The sequence below is a fragment of the Grampus griseus genome (genome assembly GCF_964374135.1).
Source record: "Grampus griseus genome assembly, chromosome: 1".
NCBI classification, from domain to species: domain Eukaryota; kingdom Metazoa; phylum Chordata; class Mammalia; order Artiodactyla; family Delphinidae; genus Grampus; species Grampus griseus.
Window position 1 is genome coordinate 135447995 of NC_139017.1, and position 20866 is coordinate 135468860.

General features: G+C 46.0%; 1 protein-coding gene across 1 annotated transcript in view; it reads left to right on the top strand.

Annotated features, from left to right (window-relative positions):
* Window positions 1-1395: 1395 nt before the first annotated feature.
* The window catches only part of C8B (complement C8 beta chain), a 40647-nt gene continuing 21176 nt past the window's right edge, over window positions 1396-20866 (top strand). The window contains exons 1-6 of the mRNA XM_082658537.1: window positions 1396-1606; window positions 7801-7957; window positions 10905-11046; window positions 13266-13407; window positions 16279-16411; window positions 18942-19139. Coding sequence (XP_082514663.1) covers window positions 1515-1606; window positions 7801-7957; window positions 10905-11046; window positions 13266-13407; window positions 16279-16411; window positions 18942-19139 — 864 coding nt within the window. The 5' untranslated portion in view covers window positions 1396-1514. The remainder of the gene's footprint in view (window positions 1607-7800; window positions 7958-10904; window positions 11047-13265; window positions 13408-16278; window positions 16412-18941; window positions 19140-20866) is intronic.

Below are 20866 nucleotides of genomic sequence, written 5' to 3' on the forward strand. Positions count from 1 at the left end.
CATCTGGTCACAGGCAACCTGGGAGTCATTTCTAGGAATTTCTAGAGTTATCGAAGTGAACATTTGCTTGAATTATGCCATTTCAAGAGACCCTTAGAGTCACATTTTTCTTTCATCCAGTTTAATGGTGAGGCCCCATCGAAACGACAAGGCAATCAGCATGCTATTCAGAATGATGAAAAGATGAAGGGAAAGCACTTCCCCAGTCTCAAATAAAACAAGTCTGACCCACCCTACGTGAGTGGTACCTGCCTTTGCCGTGCTCACCCCTAAGGAAAGTCCTCTGACTTTGAACGTGGGAGAAGTGATAGGTGAAGGGTGAAGGTGTTTGAGTATTTTCCATGTGTGACTATCACCATGGCTCTCAGGGTTATCAGCAAATACTGGAGACAAATGTTAAATCTGATACCGATCATCTACTATACTTCACTTCCCAACAAGGTCAGGGCAGCCATCTATTTCTCCCTAAATACAATAAAGTCCTACAGAAGTTCTACAATGAGAACAACACGTATTTGGTTAACTAGCCTCATACAGTTATCATTTTTATAATGCCTATTTGTGAAACATTCCCAGACTTAGCATCTCATCTGAACCCTCCTGACCCTAAGTGATAGGTAGGCAGAGCCCTCCCAGGTTATATACATATGAGGAAACAGAATCAAAGAGAGTCAATAAAAATGTCAGCTCAAAAAAATATATATATCATCTCACTTACAGAGAGAGAACATAGTATGTGCCGGCACTGTTCAAAGTGCTTTAAAACTTTCAATTTATCTAATATTCACCACAATCCTGTGAGGTGGGTACTATTTTATCCCTGTTTTGTAGATGAAGAGATTTGGGCCCAGAGAGGTTCATAATTTGCCCTGGGTCCACAGCTGGTGAAAGATACAGAGAGAATTTGAACTCAGGTAGATGGGCTCTAAAGCTCTACAGCCTCTTACTGACTTGCTCAGAATCACGTAGCTGGAAAGAGGCAAACTGGAATTCGAAGCCTGGCCTGTCCGACTCCAGACCCTGTATTTACTTAGTAACAATAGCCCACGTGTCTGAGTGCCCAGCACGGGCCTGTTCTAAGCGCTTTATTTGTGTGCACTTATTTGATCCTCACCACTTTCCAAGTGAGGAAACTGAGGCATAGGAGTAAAGTGACTTGCCCAAGGTCCCAAAGCTGTGGCAGAGAAAGGATTTGAACCCAGGCAGTCCGGACCTAGAGCCCAGTCCTTTTCGCCTCGCTAACCGTCTGTCCTCTCAGCTGCTTACCCCAGAGTCTGTTACACATGAATAAAAACCAAGCTGCAGCACATTTTCCCATCATTCTCATTGGTTTCTGGAGTCACAGATAAGTCTTCTGTCCGTGCAAAGTCTAAGGCATTTCTGGTTACTGGTGGCGTTCTGTTTACTTTGCCCGACTGTTTGCTCTCTGGGGACAGAAGCTGACAGTAGCACTCCCTGGGCAGGCTCTTCATGGATCCAGGAGCCTCAGTCAGATCTCCTGTCGCATAGAGAAAATGAAGACATCCAGGGCGTGGGCTTGGAGGGCACCGGCAGACCTGTTTCTCCTCTGTGCTGCCCTGGCATGTCTCGGTTTGCCGGGTTCCAGGTAAGTGACGGTTCCAAATGATTCCCTGATCACTAATATGACGGGGAACATAAAGCAACATCATAGTGACCCTCTCCTTGTCACATGCCTATTAAATAAGGAACATCTCCTGAAGCAGTTTGCATGCGTCTGATAAAATAATATCAACAACTCTTCAAATTGTCGTGGAACCCAGCGACCAACTTCAACAAAAGTTCTTGTAGGAAACTGACATGTTTAAATGTATTTTGTCATGCTGAGAATACTTGTTCTGTATTCTAAACAAAACCTTGGCATGATTCTTTATGCAGAAGGGTTGTTATGTATGGGGAAAAAAGGCAATTCATAACAATGATTTTAATATGAGAGTGACCTACCCTACCTGCTCATCAACCTAAACTCTTTGTTCTCAGGCTCCTGCATTCTCTCTCTCTCTCTCTCTCTCTCTCTCTCTCTCTCTCTCTCTCTCTCTCTCGCTTGGTCTCGCTCTCCCTCTCTCTTTCTCACACATACACGTGCACATTCCAGATGTTCGCCGCAGTTAAATGCTAGCTAATTTATTTCATACTTTTTTTGGTATTTGTTACTAGGCTGCAAAACAGACTAAAAACAAATATCTGAGTTGAAAGCTCAAACTTAATCTGAGTGAAAGTTCAAACGTGGGCTCCACTGAAAGAAGCACCAGTGACATGGCAATTGGGGGATCCTTCTGGTACAGGAGAAGCCGCTACCATCAGAGGCTAAGCTGTCAGCTGTCCTAGGCTCCTTGTGAGCCATCCCGTGGGAAGAAGGACTGTTAATGCCATTCCTCTTACTCATTCCATAAAAGCTGTGTGCGCACAGTCTCCCACGGGGGGAGCACCTGGTACCCGTACGCACCCCCTGGTGTCAGCTCTGTTGAGCGTTCAGCCCCCATTGGGCACCACCCCGAGACTAGGGTGATGAGTGTTTGCTACCCATTGGGCACTCAATGAATAGTAGGTATTATGATTATCAAGAATCTCAGCTTGGCCCTGAGAAGAAAAAAGAAGCCAAGGCTTTCCTTGTGTGTACTGTGTGTCCATCAGGATCCAAGGAAATGTGTCTGGAATGGAGGGTTTAAAGGGATCATAGCAGCCCTACATATGGACCCCTATGTGAGGCCCTTGTCAGGTTCTGAGGCTACAGAAGTGAATAGGACACAAAGGGCTCATGTTCTCATGGAGGAAACCAACATGTGAGCACAGACTATGTGTGCTGTTGCAATAAATAGCACAGGGGCAGGTGGGAAACAAGAGAGGAGTGATTGGCTTTACCGGAGATGGAGTCTGGCAAGGCTTCTGGAAGAGAGGATGCTTGAGCTGAACCTTTACATAGAAATAGGTATTTGCCAGACGGCCACGGAGGTGAAGGGTGTTCCAGGCAGAGGAAGCAGCATAGACAAGAGCAGGGAGATGAGAGAGCCTGGCTTGTTCCTGAAGCCACACATCTGCTTCAGTAAGCCTTGAGCACAGGTCAAAGTGGGGAGCTGCCAGAGATGGGACCAAGGAAGAGTCAGCAGGAGTCAGATCCTGGGTGGAGCTGGGGCAGGGGTTGGTGCCTGTACACCAGCCGAGGAGCTTGAACCTTATCCTCTAGGCAATGGGGAGCCATGGAAGGGTTTTAAGCAAAGGATCGATCGACACAGTCAGATTTATATATAGGAAGTTCACCCAGAGGTAGGAAGTGGAGATGTGAGTGGGTGAGTATAGACAACAGGTTGGGAAACCTTGCTTAATCATCCAGCGATGTCATGAGATGGGGTGTTATCCTTACTCACTATGTAGAAGAGCAGACGGGTCCTCAGAGAAGAGAAGAGATTCATTCATATCTCATGAGTCTCAAACCCTCACCTGAGTCCAGGTTTAGTGCTCTGGCCTCTACCCACGATTCCATGGAGCAGTCTTGAACGTGGCATGTGTTTGAATTCCATACACGAAGTGGAGAAATAGCCTTCAGTTCTGCAACAGGAAATGCTGAGACCTCCTTTGTACTAGCTAAGAAAGGTTTCCGTTTTTAGTTACTCTTGTAATCAAGTCAAATGAAATACTCATTATGTCATCTTAAGACTTATGTTTGCTTATTGCCACTCTGTGCCAGGCACTGAGGTATATTAAGTCTAATTCTCAAAGCTATTTGAGATAAGTGCTATGGTTTATAGTTTACAGAGAGGGAAACTGAGATTTGGAGAGAGAACTATCTCTAGGTTCCTCACTTAGTATATCAATATAACAGAATATGGATTCATATCTGTTTTTTTTTCTGGTTCCAGAGCCCCTGTATCTTTCTGCCTCTTGCTAATGCATTATCTCTTCTCCACCTGCATTGTGGATCTGACTTTCTGGACTCCCAGGCCATTTCTCTATCTCTGGACCACACATTTGTTGCCTTGAGAGTTTGCTTAAAATTTCATTTCTACAATAGCAAATGACACAGAGAAGAGAAATTGAAAATCCACCACCCAGAAGCTGCCCCTTCCAGCAAAGAGGAAGGATGCTATTTGCAAAGGATGCAGCTGCCTAACAAATTGTGTGTGACAAGAAAGTTGTTGTGTCAGGGCGTTTCTACAGAAAGCCAAAATGTATTGATGCACCCTGTCTATGTAAGCTTATGGCTCGCAATTTACTGCTGACCTAATCCTGCCGTACGTGATGGGTCCATCTTTATTTTGATCAGAGACTCCTGTTAGAAAGAGAGTAGGAGACAGGAACCAAGTGAAATATGTCCTCCTGCTGGCAGCTGCATTCCATGCACCTCGAGGAATGGCAGGTACCTCCTTGCCAGTCCTTATGTAGAGGATACGTTCCAAGGACTTGTAGAAGGGTGTTTGCTGTAGCATTGTTTGCAATTGCAAAACATGAAAAAAATATATAAACATCCTTCAGAAAGAATAAGTTGAATGCAGTGTATGTCTTATGATGGAACATGTAGATAAAAGAAAGAAACAAGACCTCTTTATGAATCAACATGGATAGGCCAGAAATACAATGTTGATTGACAAAAGCAAGTTATAGAATACTATGTCCAGTATGAGTGCAGCTCACAAAAGCAACGCTATGTGTTGTGTGTGTATGTATGTAAACATTTAAAAAACTGGAAGGATGTACAGCAAATTCATGACAGTAGTATCCTCTGAAGAAGAGAGGAAAGTGAACTGGGGCTGGTGTAAACCACGGACGTCAAATTTATAAGGTTATTTTTTATGTAAAAAAAAAAAGACTTGAAAGAAGTGTACCAAAATGTTAACAATTGCCAATCCTGTTTTGTGAATACCTGAGTATTTATTATTTTGTTTTCTGTACTTCTCTGGGCATGTTTAATTTTTCAACATTAAAAATACACGGAGGATTTTGAATGACAGAAGTCAAGGCAGTTGGTCAGAACGTCCATCTGGTTCATCTCTGTAAATTCACAGCGTGAAGGCACATGTTATAATAACCATACACAGAGGTCCTGACTGCCCCCTGTCCTCTGTTGGGTCCATGCTAGTCCCAGGAATTAAAGATGCAATTTAATGCTAGCCTTGCTTTCCGATTTGCATTTTATAGTACTAATAAACCACACACATTTATCCAATGTAATTTACAAACATGCTGTTTATTCAGCTGATCACGTCATTGTATTGCCACCTCCATAATGAAAAGAGATCTGGTGGTTGTTACCACTTTTTACCAAGTTCCTTCTGTAAGTGATCATCTTGCCCATTAACAGGCTTTCACATCTCAGAGGGGAGAATAATTGTGACTCTTAATGGCAAGCGTGCACATTATTTATCTACTCAGTCTCCACTGTGGCCTGAATTGGGTGGAAAGTTGCTAAAAACACAATGTAACTATTTCTTAGGGGCAACAGAAAGAGGATACCCTGCAGAGCTGTCAAATTCGTACTTAGGAGAAGACAAATCACAGACAGTATTGTTTTGTCAAACCTGGCAGATTAGTAGATAAGAGCACGTTCTGAAGCCCCCAGCCGCTGGGCAGCATCCTGCCTCCAGTAACCATTTTAAAGACACTACACCTGTGGTTCCCGCTAGTCTTTGACCTTTCATTAAAGATCCAGCTTTACTAGGCAATTGATTTTTGCTGATCTCTGGGGTGGTCGTGGAGATACATTTCACTGTAGTTAATATCATCCTCTTTTTTAGGACTGTTGCCAAGTGAGAATGTATCGTTAATGACCTTGTCTGGAGTGATATGTTAAAATTTCGAGACAGTGGAAACTATGTGATGCTCTGTAATGAATGAATCTTGGACACAGGGACGCAAGAGGCCTTGCATGGAGATGGAGGGGACTGGCAGAGTGGATGCTGGCCTGGTTCCCCTACGGGCAGCATAGAGAAATGGACCTAACAGAGACTAGAGTTGAGCAGACCTCGGCTCAGACCCCAGCATGACCACATACCAGCTGCATGGCTCTCGGCCATTTCCCTCATCTCTCTGGAAGGTTGCTGCCTTCTAGCATTGCTGTCAGGATTAGATGAGATGGCATGGGTGAAACATCTCAGGCAGGATCTGACATGTCCTGGGCTCTCAGCAAATCTTAATTCTCTTTCTCTTCTCGTGTCCCTTTTTACCTTGAAAAGAAACGCAAATTACAAAGAATCTTGCAGTGTTATACATTCTTTCAGATGGAAGCAAAAGAGAAACCATACTATACCCATCGTATTACACATGGGGAAACCAGAGGCCTAGGCAGATTAAATAACATGCCCGTTCATTCCCTCTTTTACTCGATGTCCCAAGACTGCCAGGAACTCAACAAAAAGTGTTGCCTTATCTTCTAGACAGATTTCAGATCTCGTATTGCTTGACGGCTCTGCAGATGTGACACCATCTGCCTCTCCCATCCCCCCGCCCCACTGGCCTCACCCCATCCCCTACCCACCCCTATGTACTGTCCTCGCCCTGGCCTGGCAGAAACCAGTCTCTCCTTGTCTGCTGGTTGTGCTTATGTTTCCCACGGTCTTGTCCTTGGCCGGCGTCTCTCAAGAACAGTCTTATCCTCTCCCAAAGCTTTTCATGATCAGATCTGTATCCCTAGTACAAATCCCTCTCCTGAGTTCCAAAACTACGTAGGGACTATTTATCAAATGACTCTACGTCGGTGTTCCACAGACACTTGGAACTCCGCTTGTCCCAACTCCATCATCCTCGACAGATTCCTTTGCTCCCGAGTTCCCCACTCACCCATCCACTCAAACTAGAAACCAGCATCAACCTAAACCTGTTCCTCTCTCTAACCCACACCCCCATCCTATTACCCATCACTCTATCCATTCCCCCGAGAATCTCTAGTAAGTCTGTCTTCCCCATTCTGTCTCCCCTGGATGCTGCAATGGTGCAGCCTCACATCACTCATTGGTACCACTGCTCGAGCCTCCTACCTGCATTTCCTGCCTCAGGGCTCTTCCCACCTCCACCCAGCCTCCATTCTGCAGCCACAGTGATGTCCTAAAGCTCAGCTCTGACCGTGGAGCCTGCATGCTTAAAAACCTTGCCTACCGGATAAAGTCTGGAAGAGCTAAGGCGTGAGGCATGTTTCTCTTTTCCTATCCTAAGCGAAACTGTGAGTTCCAGAAGGAAAAACCTGTGTCTTATAATTCTCTGTATCCTCTTTAGCATGGTATCCTGAACATGGTTTGTTCTCAGACCAAATTTCGTAGACTCTTAATGTGAGAGGGCAACTTAAAGACCACCTCGTCCAAACTTCTCATTTTCCAGGGTATAAAACAGAGGCCCCAAGATGGGGAGGGTATTGCTTGAGGTCATACATCTAGCTGTGGTTGTAATCCCTGCATATCTAAAGCACTTTAGAGTTGATAAAGTGCTTTCACATATACTTTCTTATTTAATCCTACAAATAGCCTAATGAGCTAGGTATGATTCTCTCATTATATCATATAGGTGAGAAAAGGGCAGCTCACAGAGGTTGAAAAACCAGACCAAGATCATCCAGCTCCTGATGGACTGTCTTCTGATCAGAGTTCAGCACTCTTCTGACCCTAGCTAGCCGTAATGTCAGGCAGTAACTGGGGGTTCCAAAACACTTGTTGAGTGAATTAACCTCTACTTGACTGATAAAGGAATAGCCTTGCACAAATGAGCAAATATATATTTATTGAATGGACAGACAGGTGGTTGGAGGTATATTTAATTCCCTTCTGATACTTGACTCTCTTCTCTATGATGACCTTTTAGGGGTGAAAGGCCACCCTCTCTTGAGTCAAATGCAGTCAACGAGAGCCTCGCCAGGACTAGACAGACGCGGAGTGTGGATGTCACCTCAATGCTTATTGATTGCGAACTGTCCAGCTGGTCCTCCTGGACCACGTGTGATCCTTGTCAGAAGAAAAGGGTAGGTACCCAGGCCTTGGGAGACCTCTGAACTTCCAGGAGCCCTAATCCTCAGCAAGATCGTCTGAGGCATTACTGACAGCGCCTGCATCATATTGGGACCTGGGTAAATGTTGGCTGATTTAATTAATGGATTTTATTCCTCTGAGTTTCCAAGGAGCAGTCAGATCCTTTCTTTGATCTTTCAGATTTTTTCCAAGCATATCTGTCCTTGCTCCCATTAGCAGCTTCTTAATTAGACTTCCTACCTCCAACCTTGCTCTTTCAATCCATCTTTCATGGTGCAGCCAGGGGAGCTATTGAAAATGAAAGTCTGGCCAGTCTGGCCCCAACTTGGACGTCCAAAGTCTCTGCATGGCCCTTAGGATCAAGTCCAGACTCATGGTGTTCAAGGCCCCCCATGCCTTGGTCCGGGCCTACGTCTCCATAGAACAGCCCCCATGCCAGCACACAGGACACGTGTATTTTCCTGCACATTTCACACTCTGTCTGTTCCCTTATTCATGCCGCTTTCTTAGGCTGGAGTGACCTTCCCCCCTCCTTCACCAGCTAACACCTACTCATGATTTGAAACTGCTTAGCGGCCGCCTCTTTTGAGAAGCTTTCCCTGACTTCTCAGCCCCCCTTGCCCTTAGATAGATACCCTTTTATGAACTACAATAGCTCCTTATTCCTCCTGTATCCTAACACTTATCATTTACTTTTCTTTTATCATTGGTCTTTCCATTAAATGATGAGCGCTTAAAAACGTATTCAATACTGTATCTTCAGTGTATAGGCCAATGTCTGGCATGTAAGAGGTGCTCCATAAACATGTGTTGTTTGATCTCATCATATTTCTTGACATCTCTATAAGGAAGGGAGGATAATTGTTACACTTTCTGTTAGGCAGATGGATAGAGACCCAGAGCAGGTAAGTGATTTCTTGCGTTCACCCAGTAGCAAAAACAGACCTTGAACTCAGGCCACTGGCCTCCTTGTCTAGCATTCTACCAGTCAAAACACACAGTCTCTGCAGTATTTGTTCTTCGATCTTCGTCGTCACAGGAGGGCTGACCCAGGAGCCAGCTCTAAGAACAGGATGTGTCAGAGAAAAGGGAACGGTTCTCATTTCCCCGGCTCCTTGGGAAACTGAGCCAGCCATGGGCTAGGACTCTAAAGAGGCTGTGGAAGTAGGCCCAGGACAATTGCACGCTTAACTGGATCAATATGGAGAGCCCTGCAGGCTTATTCAGTTCCCAAAGTAGGCATTATTGCTGATGTGATCAACATTGATCCAGTTATCTGGATAATTGCTTCATCTGCACCGTAAACCAGGAAGACCCAGCATGAGCCGTCCATCCATCCACGCACTCAGCCAGACAGAGCTCTGCACTCAGACTTTGCCACACGTGGTCCCTCAGTGTACATCACTGCTGTCTGCCGGGTCAGTGGCTGGGAGTTCATCAAAACCTTTCGACTGGAATTGGGAGATGTCTTTCCTCCGTCATCTCCACACTCCTCAAACCCATTTTGTCTCTGGTGCCTGGGGCTAGTCTTCTGGCATCTTCTTTGCAGACCTTATCCCTGTCCTGCTAGCCTCTGCCTTCCAGGAAGAAAGACTCTGGGAAAGCAAAGGACCATGGGTGGATGCTTGTCTGTGTTTCTTTTCTAGATTTCCAGATACCATGCACGTGATAAGTGTGGCTGCTTAACATGTCAGTCTGTAAAGGGGCTGCTGTCCTGCTTTGCCCCCTTTGGTGGTACCAAAATCTTGACTACCATTTGGATGCCACCCAAATCTGATCATTTCCTTCCTCTGCAGTGGTTTCTCATTTCCCCATAATGAAGTACTAAATCCAGCCTTCCTGAGGCCTGGGAGGCCCTGCCTCACCTGCTCCTGGCTACGTCTCCCTCCATCTCTTGCCACTCTCCCTCCTTCACTCTTCACTCCAGCTGTGATGGATTTCTTCTTGTTTCCTGGAACAAGGTGCACACTGTCTAGTCTCTCAGCTTTGGCACAGCAGTTCCCTCCACGCAGATCGCCCTTCTCTCTCCTCCTCAGCCAGCTCTCCGTGTTTGCCTGACGTGTCTACTCACCCTCTGGGGCTTAGCTTAGATGTCGCTTCACTGTCTCCTAAGGCTGCACTGCGGATCCCCCTCTGCGTTTACAGAGCGCTCAGTACTGCCCCTCTCGTGGCACCCGTCGCACTGTGTTGTCACTGCCTGGTGTTGACCATCATCACCACCACCACCATCTGCAGCCTCCTCGAGGGCAGCCCAGAGGGCACGATTATGATCAAAACCAAACAAGCATAAGTAGCACCTAACATTGGGTGGCTCAATCAAAAGTTTGGAAATCCAATCCATATTTCTGGAATAAACAATCTAGAGATAGAGAAACATTGACCGCTAAAAATCATTAATAATTAAAAAGAAAAATGAGCACAAGCAATTGAGTGCCTCCTGTGTACCAGACAACATGAGGTTTCATATATATCTCACACATATAATTGAAACTCCATAACTGTATATTTAGGTAATTCATTATCCCCATTTTATAGATGAGTAAATTGAGATCACAGTGCTTAAGTAGCTTACCTGATATCACATAACTAAAAAGTATCAGAGTCAGTGGCTCCAAAGTGCATGCTTTTGTGTTATAAGCTACTTAGTAAATGAGAATACTTGAATCAACCCATTGGATTAATCAAGCTGAAAGACTGAACTGGCTGCATCAAGGCACTTATACCTTTGAGTCCAAAGCCCACGCTTTCCCCACATTTAGCAAATCTTTACTGATCACTGTGGATGCAGAAACTGAAGATAAGGTCCCTGCCCTCAGAGGGCTCCCAGTCTATTTGAAATAGACAACCAGCCAATGGCAACATAGATCCCTAAGTGTACCCCTTAGCTCCCCAGGTCTCCAAGGCTCTGCCCTTGGTTCACCTTGCTCCTCTCTGCTACAGTACAGACATGCCTACTTGCTCCAGCCCTCTCAGTTCCATGGGGAACCGTGCACCTTCTCTGACAAGGAAGTTGAAGACTGTGTTTCCAACAGGCCATGCAGAAGTCAAGTGCGCTGTGAAGGCTTTGTGTGTGCGCAGACAGGTATAAAGGGACGCAGGAACGGGAGGGGAAAGCTATCAAGTGAGCCAATGGCACATGATGGTGGGAGGACTGGCCATTGCCTGGTGCTCAAGATCACGGTCCTGTGTCAGGTCAGGAGGCCTCCTTGACCTCTTTTTACACATATTATTTCATAAAAACAACCCTACCCTGTAGGTGTTAATATTACCCCCATTTTACAAATTGAGAAATTGAGACTTGGAGAAGTTACTCACGCAAGATCATATAGCAGGTAAGTGGAGGAGGTACAATTAGGAATCGGGGAATTCAAATTACATTCACTGACATTATGGACGCCAAAATTATGTGTGCTAGAATAAGAACTCCCGAGTTAAATCTTACTTTGACTTTGTAATTTAGAGAAATCACTTAACCTCCTCACTTGTTGGTTCTCTAAACAGAAAATCAGAAGTGATGTTAATACCTTACAAGTTTGCTATAAACATCAAGTGACACAATGGATGTGAAAGCTCTTTGCAGACCCTGAGTTCTGCTGGCTTTGTCAGAGGTTTGAGGCTAAGTGCAATGTAGCAAAGCCACCTGCAACAGTCCTCTTCCTACGCACCTTTGCTCGTGTGACAAGGACACACGTGGGTAGGGTGGGTAGCATCGTTTATCTCTGAAAGCTCTTTGGTGAGTTGGTCCCTGCACTTCTGTATCACCAAGTACAGCATAACCCTTAACCCACGAGATAGTCATAAAACATTTTCGATTAAAGGAAGCAAGGGAAAAAAAGAAAAGACAGATGAACGGGCAGACAGAGGGAAGGAAGGGAGGAAGGCGCGCACAAATGAATAATCATCAGTGGCAGAGCTAAGTAAACACTTGTCTTTTCAATTCATTCCTCTGGCTCATTCAGGCAAACGTATGCCTCTCTGTTTCTCCAAGGCTCCAGCAAAAATCAGAGTATTTTGACCCAAATTATCTAGATGGGAGTTGCAACTCTCTACATTCTCTGTAACCATGTGGACTGTGCTTAGGGATCTTCTCAGAAAGAATTAGAGCAATTTCTAGGGCTTATTACAAAGGCGAAACTCCATCCAGTAAATCTGAAAGACTTTTACAGGGTGTCCATGGACTAATTATGACCAGTGTTCCATGATTCTGACCAAAGCCACAATGGTTATTTGGGCAGGCTTTAGTTTAAATGCCTTGTAAGGAACACATGAAAACCAGATTGTTACTCTTCTGCCTTTAATACCCCAAAACATTGGTTAAAAATGACCAGACACATCTGAGGAAAAAAGGTTACCTGTCTTATGGGCTTTATCCCGCAAGAATATACAAATAAGAAAGGAAGTCAAGTCAATGGGGAAAAGAGTTTCAAGGAAGCAAATAATTTTAAACATACAGTCCAAATAATTTTATCATCTAAAAGTAGTCCGGCGCTTCCCTGGTGGCGCAGTGGTTGAGAGTCCGCCAAGGCAGGGGACACAGGTTCGTGTCCCGGTCCGGGAAGATCCCACATGCCGCGGAGCGGCTGGGCCCGTGAGCCATGGCCGCTGAGCCTGCGCGTCCGGAGCCTGTGCTCCGCAACGGGAGAGGCCACAGCAGTGAGAGGCACGCGTACCGCAAAAAAAAATAAAAGTAGTCCGAATGGCTCTGGTGTTGAAGGCAGTGTGGTTTAGTGGGGAGAGTTTGTGATAAGAAAGCTATAGGTTCCAATCCTCCTGCCAGTACTTACCAGCAATGTGCATTTGGACCATCCAAACACTAATAATAGTAATAACAACACACATCCAGCACTTACCATGAGCCAGTACTGTTTCATTCATTTAAATCCCCAGCAACCCTAGGGGGTAGGTATGATGGAGTCTCTATTTTACAGATGAGTACATTGAGGCGGGGGTTGGGGTCAGGTAACATTTGGAAGGTCCCACGACTAGTACTATTATAGGGCCCACCGAACCCACCACCTCTCACCAGTGCCAAGCAGAGGAGTCCAGCCTTCCTTCCTGTCTGGCCACTCGACCCCTGCCTAGTGGATCTGCCCTCAAGTACTTTCAGAAATATAACACTGGCTTCTTTGGGGGGTTAAACTGTGGATTCCATTACCCACCCACCCCGATACATGAGGACTAATGCAAACAGAGCATTAAAGGCGCAGCAAAGTGTCCGGCCCACAGTGGGTCTCAAACCATGTGAGTCCCCCCCCATCTTACTGGCGTCGGACCGTGGGTAACCCCCTTTCTGCATTCCAGGGAGGTGTGTAAACCGCAGACTTCTTTGTAACGGGGACAACGACTGTGGAGACCAGTCAGATGAGGGGAACTGTAGAAGGATTTATAAAAAATGTCAGCAGGAAATGGACCAATACTGGGCCATTGGCAGCCTGGCCAGTGGGTAAGTTACCGCCTTCTGTTGTAGAGTTGGAAGGGCACACAGTTAAATGTGATTCTGGAGAAGAACCAGGGATGGACCTGTAAACAGAGTGGCTCCGTTTTCCTTTCTGAAAAAGGCAGGGGTGTACGCGGATGCTTGCGGCTACTCCCGGAGGACAGACCCAGGGCCTCCGGGAGCACATCCCACAGAGAGATGGACCTACGCAGCTGCAGGGAGGGAGCATTGAGGGCAGAGCTGTGTGTTGGGGCCACGGAGGCTCCACGCGAGGGCTGGGGGAAGGGTTATTTGACACCTGCTCTGTGACTGTGTTAGGTACTTTCTAAGCATTACCTTTCTTTTTTTTTTTTTTTTTACATCTTTATTGGAGTATAATTGCTTTACAATGGTGTGTTAGTTTCTGCTGTATAACAAAGTAGAGGTAAGACAGGAATAAAGACACAGACCTACTAGAGAATGGACTTGAGGATACAGAGAGTGGGAAGGGTGAGCTGTGACAAAGCGAGAGAGTGGCATGGACATATATACACTACCAAAGGTAAAATAGATAGCTAGTGGGAAGGATTACCTTTGAATCCCCTTGACAGCTGCGAGGGAGGTTTATCTGTTTCTCATCGGGCTGGCCCAGAGGAGAAGGTGCTAAGTAATTAGCCGGTGAAGGAGCGCATTTCCAGCACGGCTCTGCAGCCACTCTGTGTGCAGCCAATCTGAGGGCCTCTGAGTTGGTTAAATCCTCTGGGGAGGTGAGGGGTCAGAAGGGACCAGACTGCCCTGGTGCCCACCCTCCCTTCCTGCTGTGCACTGCAGCCTCTCAGCCTCCAGGGGAAGAGGAGGGCCTCCCTTCAGACGCCTCACAAATCAGCGTGTGTGACGCAGTGTGGGGAGCAGAGTGGCTCTGGATGGGGTTCTCCCTCTTCCTAAATGAACGTCAGACCTCCATCCTGAAAGGTTGTCATTAGAGATACAGACGCCTCAGATGGGGAAAACCTCCTCTCAGGACCACCTTAGAAACTAGTGACTATAAGCCCCATCTCCTCGATAAGGAAACTGAGGCCTGGAAAGTTAAGAGAGTTCTCAGAAGTCACACGGCAAAGAGGGTGACAGAGTGGACATTCAGAGCCAGTAGCAGAGGCTGACTGGACCCTGCGGGAGGGGCAGAAATACGACTCACAGGCCACGGGACCCTGGCTGAGGCACTTGTCTGTGCGGTGCCTTAGTTTTGTCGTTTGTAGACGGAAGTTAGTAATACCCTTCTTTCCAATCTGTGAGGGATGCATAAGCTAATGCCGTGGTAATAAACTAATACACAAGAGGCAGCAGGTGTGCGTGTGGTGGGAAGAAAGCAGACTCTGCTCTTGACTTAAGACACTCAGACTTTGAGTCCTGGCCCTGCCAGCTGCTGGGCAGTTCGGTTGCCCTCTCTGTGCCTCGCTTTCCTCATCTGTTAAATGGGTATAATAATAATACCCATGGATTCAGTGAGCCAATATGTGTAATTGATTATTACAGTATTAAAAAAATAAATGGGGCTTCTCTGGTGGCGCGGTGGTTGGGAGTCCGCCTGCCGATGCAGGGGGCGTGGGTTCGTGCCCCGGTCCAGGAGGATCCCACATGCCGCGGAGCGGCTGGACCCGTGAGCCATGGCCGCTGAGCCTGCGCGTCCAGAGCCTATGCTCCGCAACGGGAGAGGCCAAAACTGTGAGAGGCCCGCGTACCACAAAAAAAAAAAAAAGAATATACATTATTATGCTACAAGAAACTCTGTCACAGGAGAGCCTAAGACAATTCTGGTAGAGCAGAACAGGCCAACAGGCAGAAGCTAAAAGGAGACAGAGCTCCTTTGAACAAAAAAATGGCTGTCGGTAGTAGTCAAAGCAGACTTCCAAGAATGGTCTAGCATGGTCGGCAAGAACAAGCCTCCAGGAATGGAGGCTTCTTAGGAGGCGGTGAGAAAGAATGTCAAATTAGAGACAGTATTTTCATTCTTTCTAAATGGACATAATGGCATCCAGGACTTCAGGGACATTGAGTAAGGTGATGCCCTGAGCCATCTGTGACTGTGTCTGTTTCCAGTTAGACCCTCAGTAAATGGGAATTAATTTAGTGTCTTGTGATGGGGGTCATACAGAAATTAAGAAGAAAACCACCATCCCAAGGAGCACAGAATCTAGGGGAGACAACAGACACATAAATAATAACAAGCCTTTATCACAGACCAAGTAGTGTTCTAAGCACTTAACAAATATGGACACGTGTAATCCTCACAACCACTCCAAGAGATAAGATTTTCTTTGTTCCCATTTTACGAATGAGGAGACTGAGGTACAGAGAGGTTAACTGGTGTACCCAAGGTTACAGAACTCGTAAATGGCAGAGCAGGAATTTGACCCCAGGCATCTGGCTGCAGAGTCCATGTTCTTGCCTCCCATGCTAGACCATTCTTAGAAGGCAACTGCAGTGGGTGCAGACAATAAATACATGAATGGGGCAAGCACGGGGTCTAATGAGGACCTCTAATGCACGCAGCTTGGTACAAGTGTCAGTGAAGGCTGCCCACGACAGACAACGACGGAACCCATTCTTGAGAGATAAGTGAGAGATAAAACAGTGAATGGCTGGAAGGGCATTTAGGCGTAGGGAACAGCCCTTACACAGAAGAGGAGCAAAGCAGACTGGAGGAAGAACACCCCCAAGTAGTAAGGGACTGGCTTTGTGACTGTGGCTGGGAGTGTCCAGAGATGAAGCCGGAAAGCTGGTTTCATCCAGATATTGAGGGCCTTGAGTGCCGTACCAAGGAATCTGGCTGTCCTTTAGTAGGTCTACCAGTTGGGATTACACCCTCACCTCTTACCCTTCTCCGCCCCTTCCCTGCAGGATAAATTTGTTCACAAACAACTTGGAGGGCCCAGTTCTCGATCACAGGTATTACGCCGGTGCCTGCTCCCCCCATTACATACTCAACACGAGGTTTCGGAAGCCATACAATGTGGAAAACTTCATCCCACAGGTATGTGCCGGCCAGGAAGCCACCACAGGGCCATGGCAGGGACACTGGCAGAGCAGCCAGTAGCATGGATCCAGACCCGGCCTACAGCCTGCCTGCTGGGCGAGCGCCGACGCATCGCTTTTTCTCTCTGAGCGTCAATTCTTCATACGTAAAATGGGTGGTCCCTTCCTCTGGACACAGTGGTGAGGCTGACATGCCATGTATAGTAAAGGCAGTACAGAGATGTAGTAGCCGTAATCATACTAACGGTAATAACAAAAGCTCCCGTGAAGAGACGGGCATAGCTTAGGATTTGGAGTCTCACAGATGCCTTTGCAACTTACCATCTGTATCATCTTAAAGGCTCTGCGCCTCCGTTTTCCTGTCTTTAAAATGGGAGTTATAAAGCTTCTACCTGCACGCAGAGGATTAGTGAGGTGATTAGTGAGTGTAAGTGCTTAGCACACACAATACCTGGTTTAATTGGTGAGTCTCAGGAAGCGCTAACTCTTCTTTTTGGGGGGGGATGATAAAAAGGCTATTTTTGTTTTTTATTTATAGCCATAGATAGAGAAGACTGGTAGCTTCCGTTTCATATTTGTAGCAAAAGCAAATACAGACACTGTAAGGTCCATACTTTATTTTGCCTTTGGAAAATTTCACAGACTTTCACATATAAACATTGGTATGACAGCTGGGACACCCTACCTAGACTTCCAGAGTTTATATAGACATTACAGACAAAGAATTATATCAGTGATGGAAGAGCAAACGGTCAGTGGGGTAGGAAGTGACACAAGCGACTTAACCTTGTGACTGGAATCATGAGTCAGTGGTTTGAATAAATGTAGTCAATTGAGTGGCAAAGAGATAGATGTTTCAGATGCCAGGTGATACTAGAATCATCGTGACAGACATGCAAGAATCCTAGCGTCCAGAGACAGCCAGATGACAGGAAGTGCTAACTCTTATTATCAAGTCCTTGCCTATTAGAACCAGGCTTTGTTCTAAGCATTTTTTTAAGTTATAAAATGCTCTACCAAGATAAGCCTGTGTTATTAACAAGCAGACTTAAAAGCAAACTCACAGGAAGTGGGGTTTAGAATAGACTGTGTTACAGTGTGACACACACACCTGAGACTGAGGGAGAGACTTGGGTGCCAGGCCTGGCTCTGTCACAGGTCCCAGTTGTTCTTTAGGCTAAGTTCCTGCTCTTCTCTGTGCCTCAGTTTCCTCATCTGTAAAAGGAGGGGGCTGGACTGGATGACGTGGATGGTAGTTTTCACGTCTAAAATTGTGCAGTCCTGAGGTTAGACTGCTACTCCTCCTCCCTCTCCTTTCCTGCTCCCCTCCCCACACATAGTTATTGGCTGAAAAAGACAAAATGCGCCTTGGGACAAACACACCCTCCCCCGTGGTGTCCAGCTCCATCCCTGTGGCCTCCGCTTTCAAGGGAGGATCTCAGAGTAGCCGTTTATCCTCCTGGTAAAGACAGCTCCTGGCCCAGGCAGGATATAGAGCTTCCTCTCTCCATAGCTGTGTTTTGAGCCCTGTGCCAGGCGCTGTACAGTGTTTCACCCACATAAACTCAACCCTCAGAACAAGCCCAATGAAGGACCCGTTATCATATCCATTTTACACATGAAGAAACCGGGGCACAGAGAGGTTAAGGCCGATGTCCAGGGTTACCCAACGAGAAAATGGTGCCTCCCACCTTGGGTGCCTTACTCCCCGCCACGCTCAGAATCACACCTGCTTTTCTTCCTCGGAAGCTGAGGTGTTATGGGGACTGCAAGTATCCCGAAGCCGGTGGGGCGTGGGCGGAGACGCTTTGGGGCTGGTTACTCAGAGGCCACCGAGGCAGCGCCCTTGGCAGTTCCCTGTGCACAGCACCACGAGCACTGATTTTCGAGCAAACAGCTCCTCTAAGTTCTCAAAGGCACTTGGCTGCCCTGTCCCTGCATCGCCCCTGCACTGCCTTTCTTCACTGAGCTCCTCTTACGGCCTCCGCATTGGCTTGTCTCTCTGACCCCAGATTCATCCCTTCCAACCCAACCGCGCTTCCATCCCGTCACGAGCTTCCTGATGCTCAGCTGCTTCCTCGGTTGGCTCGTTCTTGGATTGAGCTCACATTTTGACAGGTCATTCAGAGCCTCAGCGTCTGGATGCCAGCACACCCTCTCATAGCACCTTTGTCTTCCCCTCACTCTTGTATCTTCTGATACAACTGCACTAGCATCCCTACAGTTTCTGGACCACACCCTGCCCTTGCCCACCTCCACGTCTCTGCCTACAGCCCAGAATGTTCTCCTACGTTTCTGTCAGTTGACGTCCAAATCAAGCGCCCACCTCTGAGTATCAGCTTGGACACATCTGTTTCTCCTGCTGGATCAAGAGCCCTGGGGGTGGAGATGTGGGCGCCTCTGAGTATTTTGTGTCCGGAGCACTTAGTCTAGTACCTGGAACATAGTAAGAGTACAGTGGATATCTGTTGACTTGAACTGATGTAAGTCAAATGACATAAGGAACATTTTCTTTTTTCTTCCTTCAGACCCAAGGCAAATATGAATTTGCACTGACAGAATATGAATCATACTCAGATTTCGAACATAATGTCTCAAGGACAACAATTAGCAAGTTTAGTTTCAGCTTTGGTTTTAAAATACCTGGGATATTTGAACTTGGCATTAGCAGTGCAAGTGATAACGGCAAACGTTTTATTAGCAGGACCAAACGATTCTCTCATACGGTAAGTACCCTTCGGGTGCTCTTCCATTTCTATGTATTCATTTGAATTTTCATGCCCACAGATGTGTCTGTATTCTGTATTGCTACTAGTAATGGCAGCCAATTATATTTGCTATCTCAAAAAGCTTTTCACAAAAAATACCTTGGCCTTACATTAACTTACTTTTCAGAAAGGCCAGACAGGGGTGGCCTTCTATAATTATTTACTTTCTTTTTTTTTTTTTTTTTAGTATGGCATTGTTTTTGTTTTTGTCTTTTTTTACTATTTTAATTTTATTGGCGTATAGTTGATTTACAATGTTATTTTCTCAGTTTTAATTTTTTTATTGAAGTATAATTGATTCACAGTGTGTTCATTTCTGCTGTACAGCAAAGTGATTCATGTATACATATAAAGACATTCTTTTTTTAATATTCTTTTCCATTATGGTTTACCATAGGTTATTGAATATAGTTCTCTGTGTACTCTCATTTTCTAATGAGCTTTTCCCTTGGTTTTCATTAAGCTAAGAACATAGCTTTGCAAGACTAAATCATCTCTGGAGACTTTTCGACTCCCAGCAATTTGACTTCTGTTCCAAATATTCAGATGAAATTCCTCTCCAGATTGTCACCCAAGACCTCTTCTGGGGTCACCTCCAACTTCTTGGGGGTGTTGTTGTGGTCACATGCCTGTTTCTCCTGCTTGCTTTCTGGTCCGTATCAGTTACTTTCCTTCCTGGGTTCTAACAGCCCCACCTGTTCTCTATTTTCATTTGTGGCCCTCTTCCCTTCTTACTCTACAGCTGCTGCAGGTGACTCTTCTGTTCACCCCGCTCCTCTCCCAGGGCAAGCATGAGCCTTCACCACCGCTTCTCCCCTTTCTGTGAAGCTCAGACCCGCACCACCCATTCCTCTAGTTATCACTACTTAGATGTCTTATGGACACTCCAAAGCAAGTGCTTCCCGCCAAGCTGTCTGTGTTAAATAGCATTCTTTTCCTTCTGCCTTTCCAGGCTAGGAATGTCAGAATCATATTTGGCTCTCTTTTCTCTTCATTCCCACATTTGTTGGCCACCAAATCCTTTAGGTTCACTTTCCAGTATTTCTTCATTTTTTTTAAATTAAAGTATAGTTGATTTACAATGTTGCGTTAACTTCTGCTCTACAGAAAAGTGGTTCAGGTATACATAAATATATACATTCCTTTTTGTGTTATTTTCCATCGTGAATATAGTTCCCTATGCTGTACGGTAGGACCTCGTTGGTTATCCATTCTATGCATAATAGTTTGCATCTGCTAACCCCAAACTCCCACTCCATCCTTCCCCCTGTCCTGGCCTTGGCACCCACAAGTCTGTTCTCTATGTCTGTGAGTCTGTTTCTGTTTCATAGATAAATTCATTTGTGTCATATTTTAAATTCCACATATAAGTGATGTCATATGGTATTTGTCTTTCTCTGTCCGACTTACTTCACTTAGTATGATAATCTCTAGTTGCCTCCGTGTTGCTGCAAATGGCATTATTTCATTCTTTTCATGGCTGAGTAACATTCCATCGTATATATATACCACATCTTCTCTATCCATTCGTCTGTCGATGGACATTTAGGTTGTTTCCATGTCTTGGCCATCCAGTATTTCTTAATCAGACTCTGATTACATCTTCACTAGCCCAGGCCCTTTCATCTCTGGCTTCAGCCCTCCTAACGGGTCTCCTGTCTTCCAACTTGCCCCTTCAAATTTAT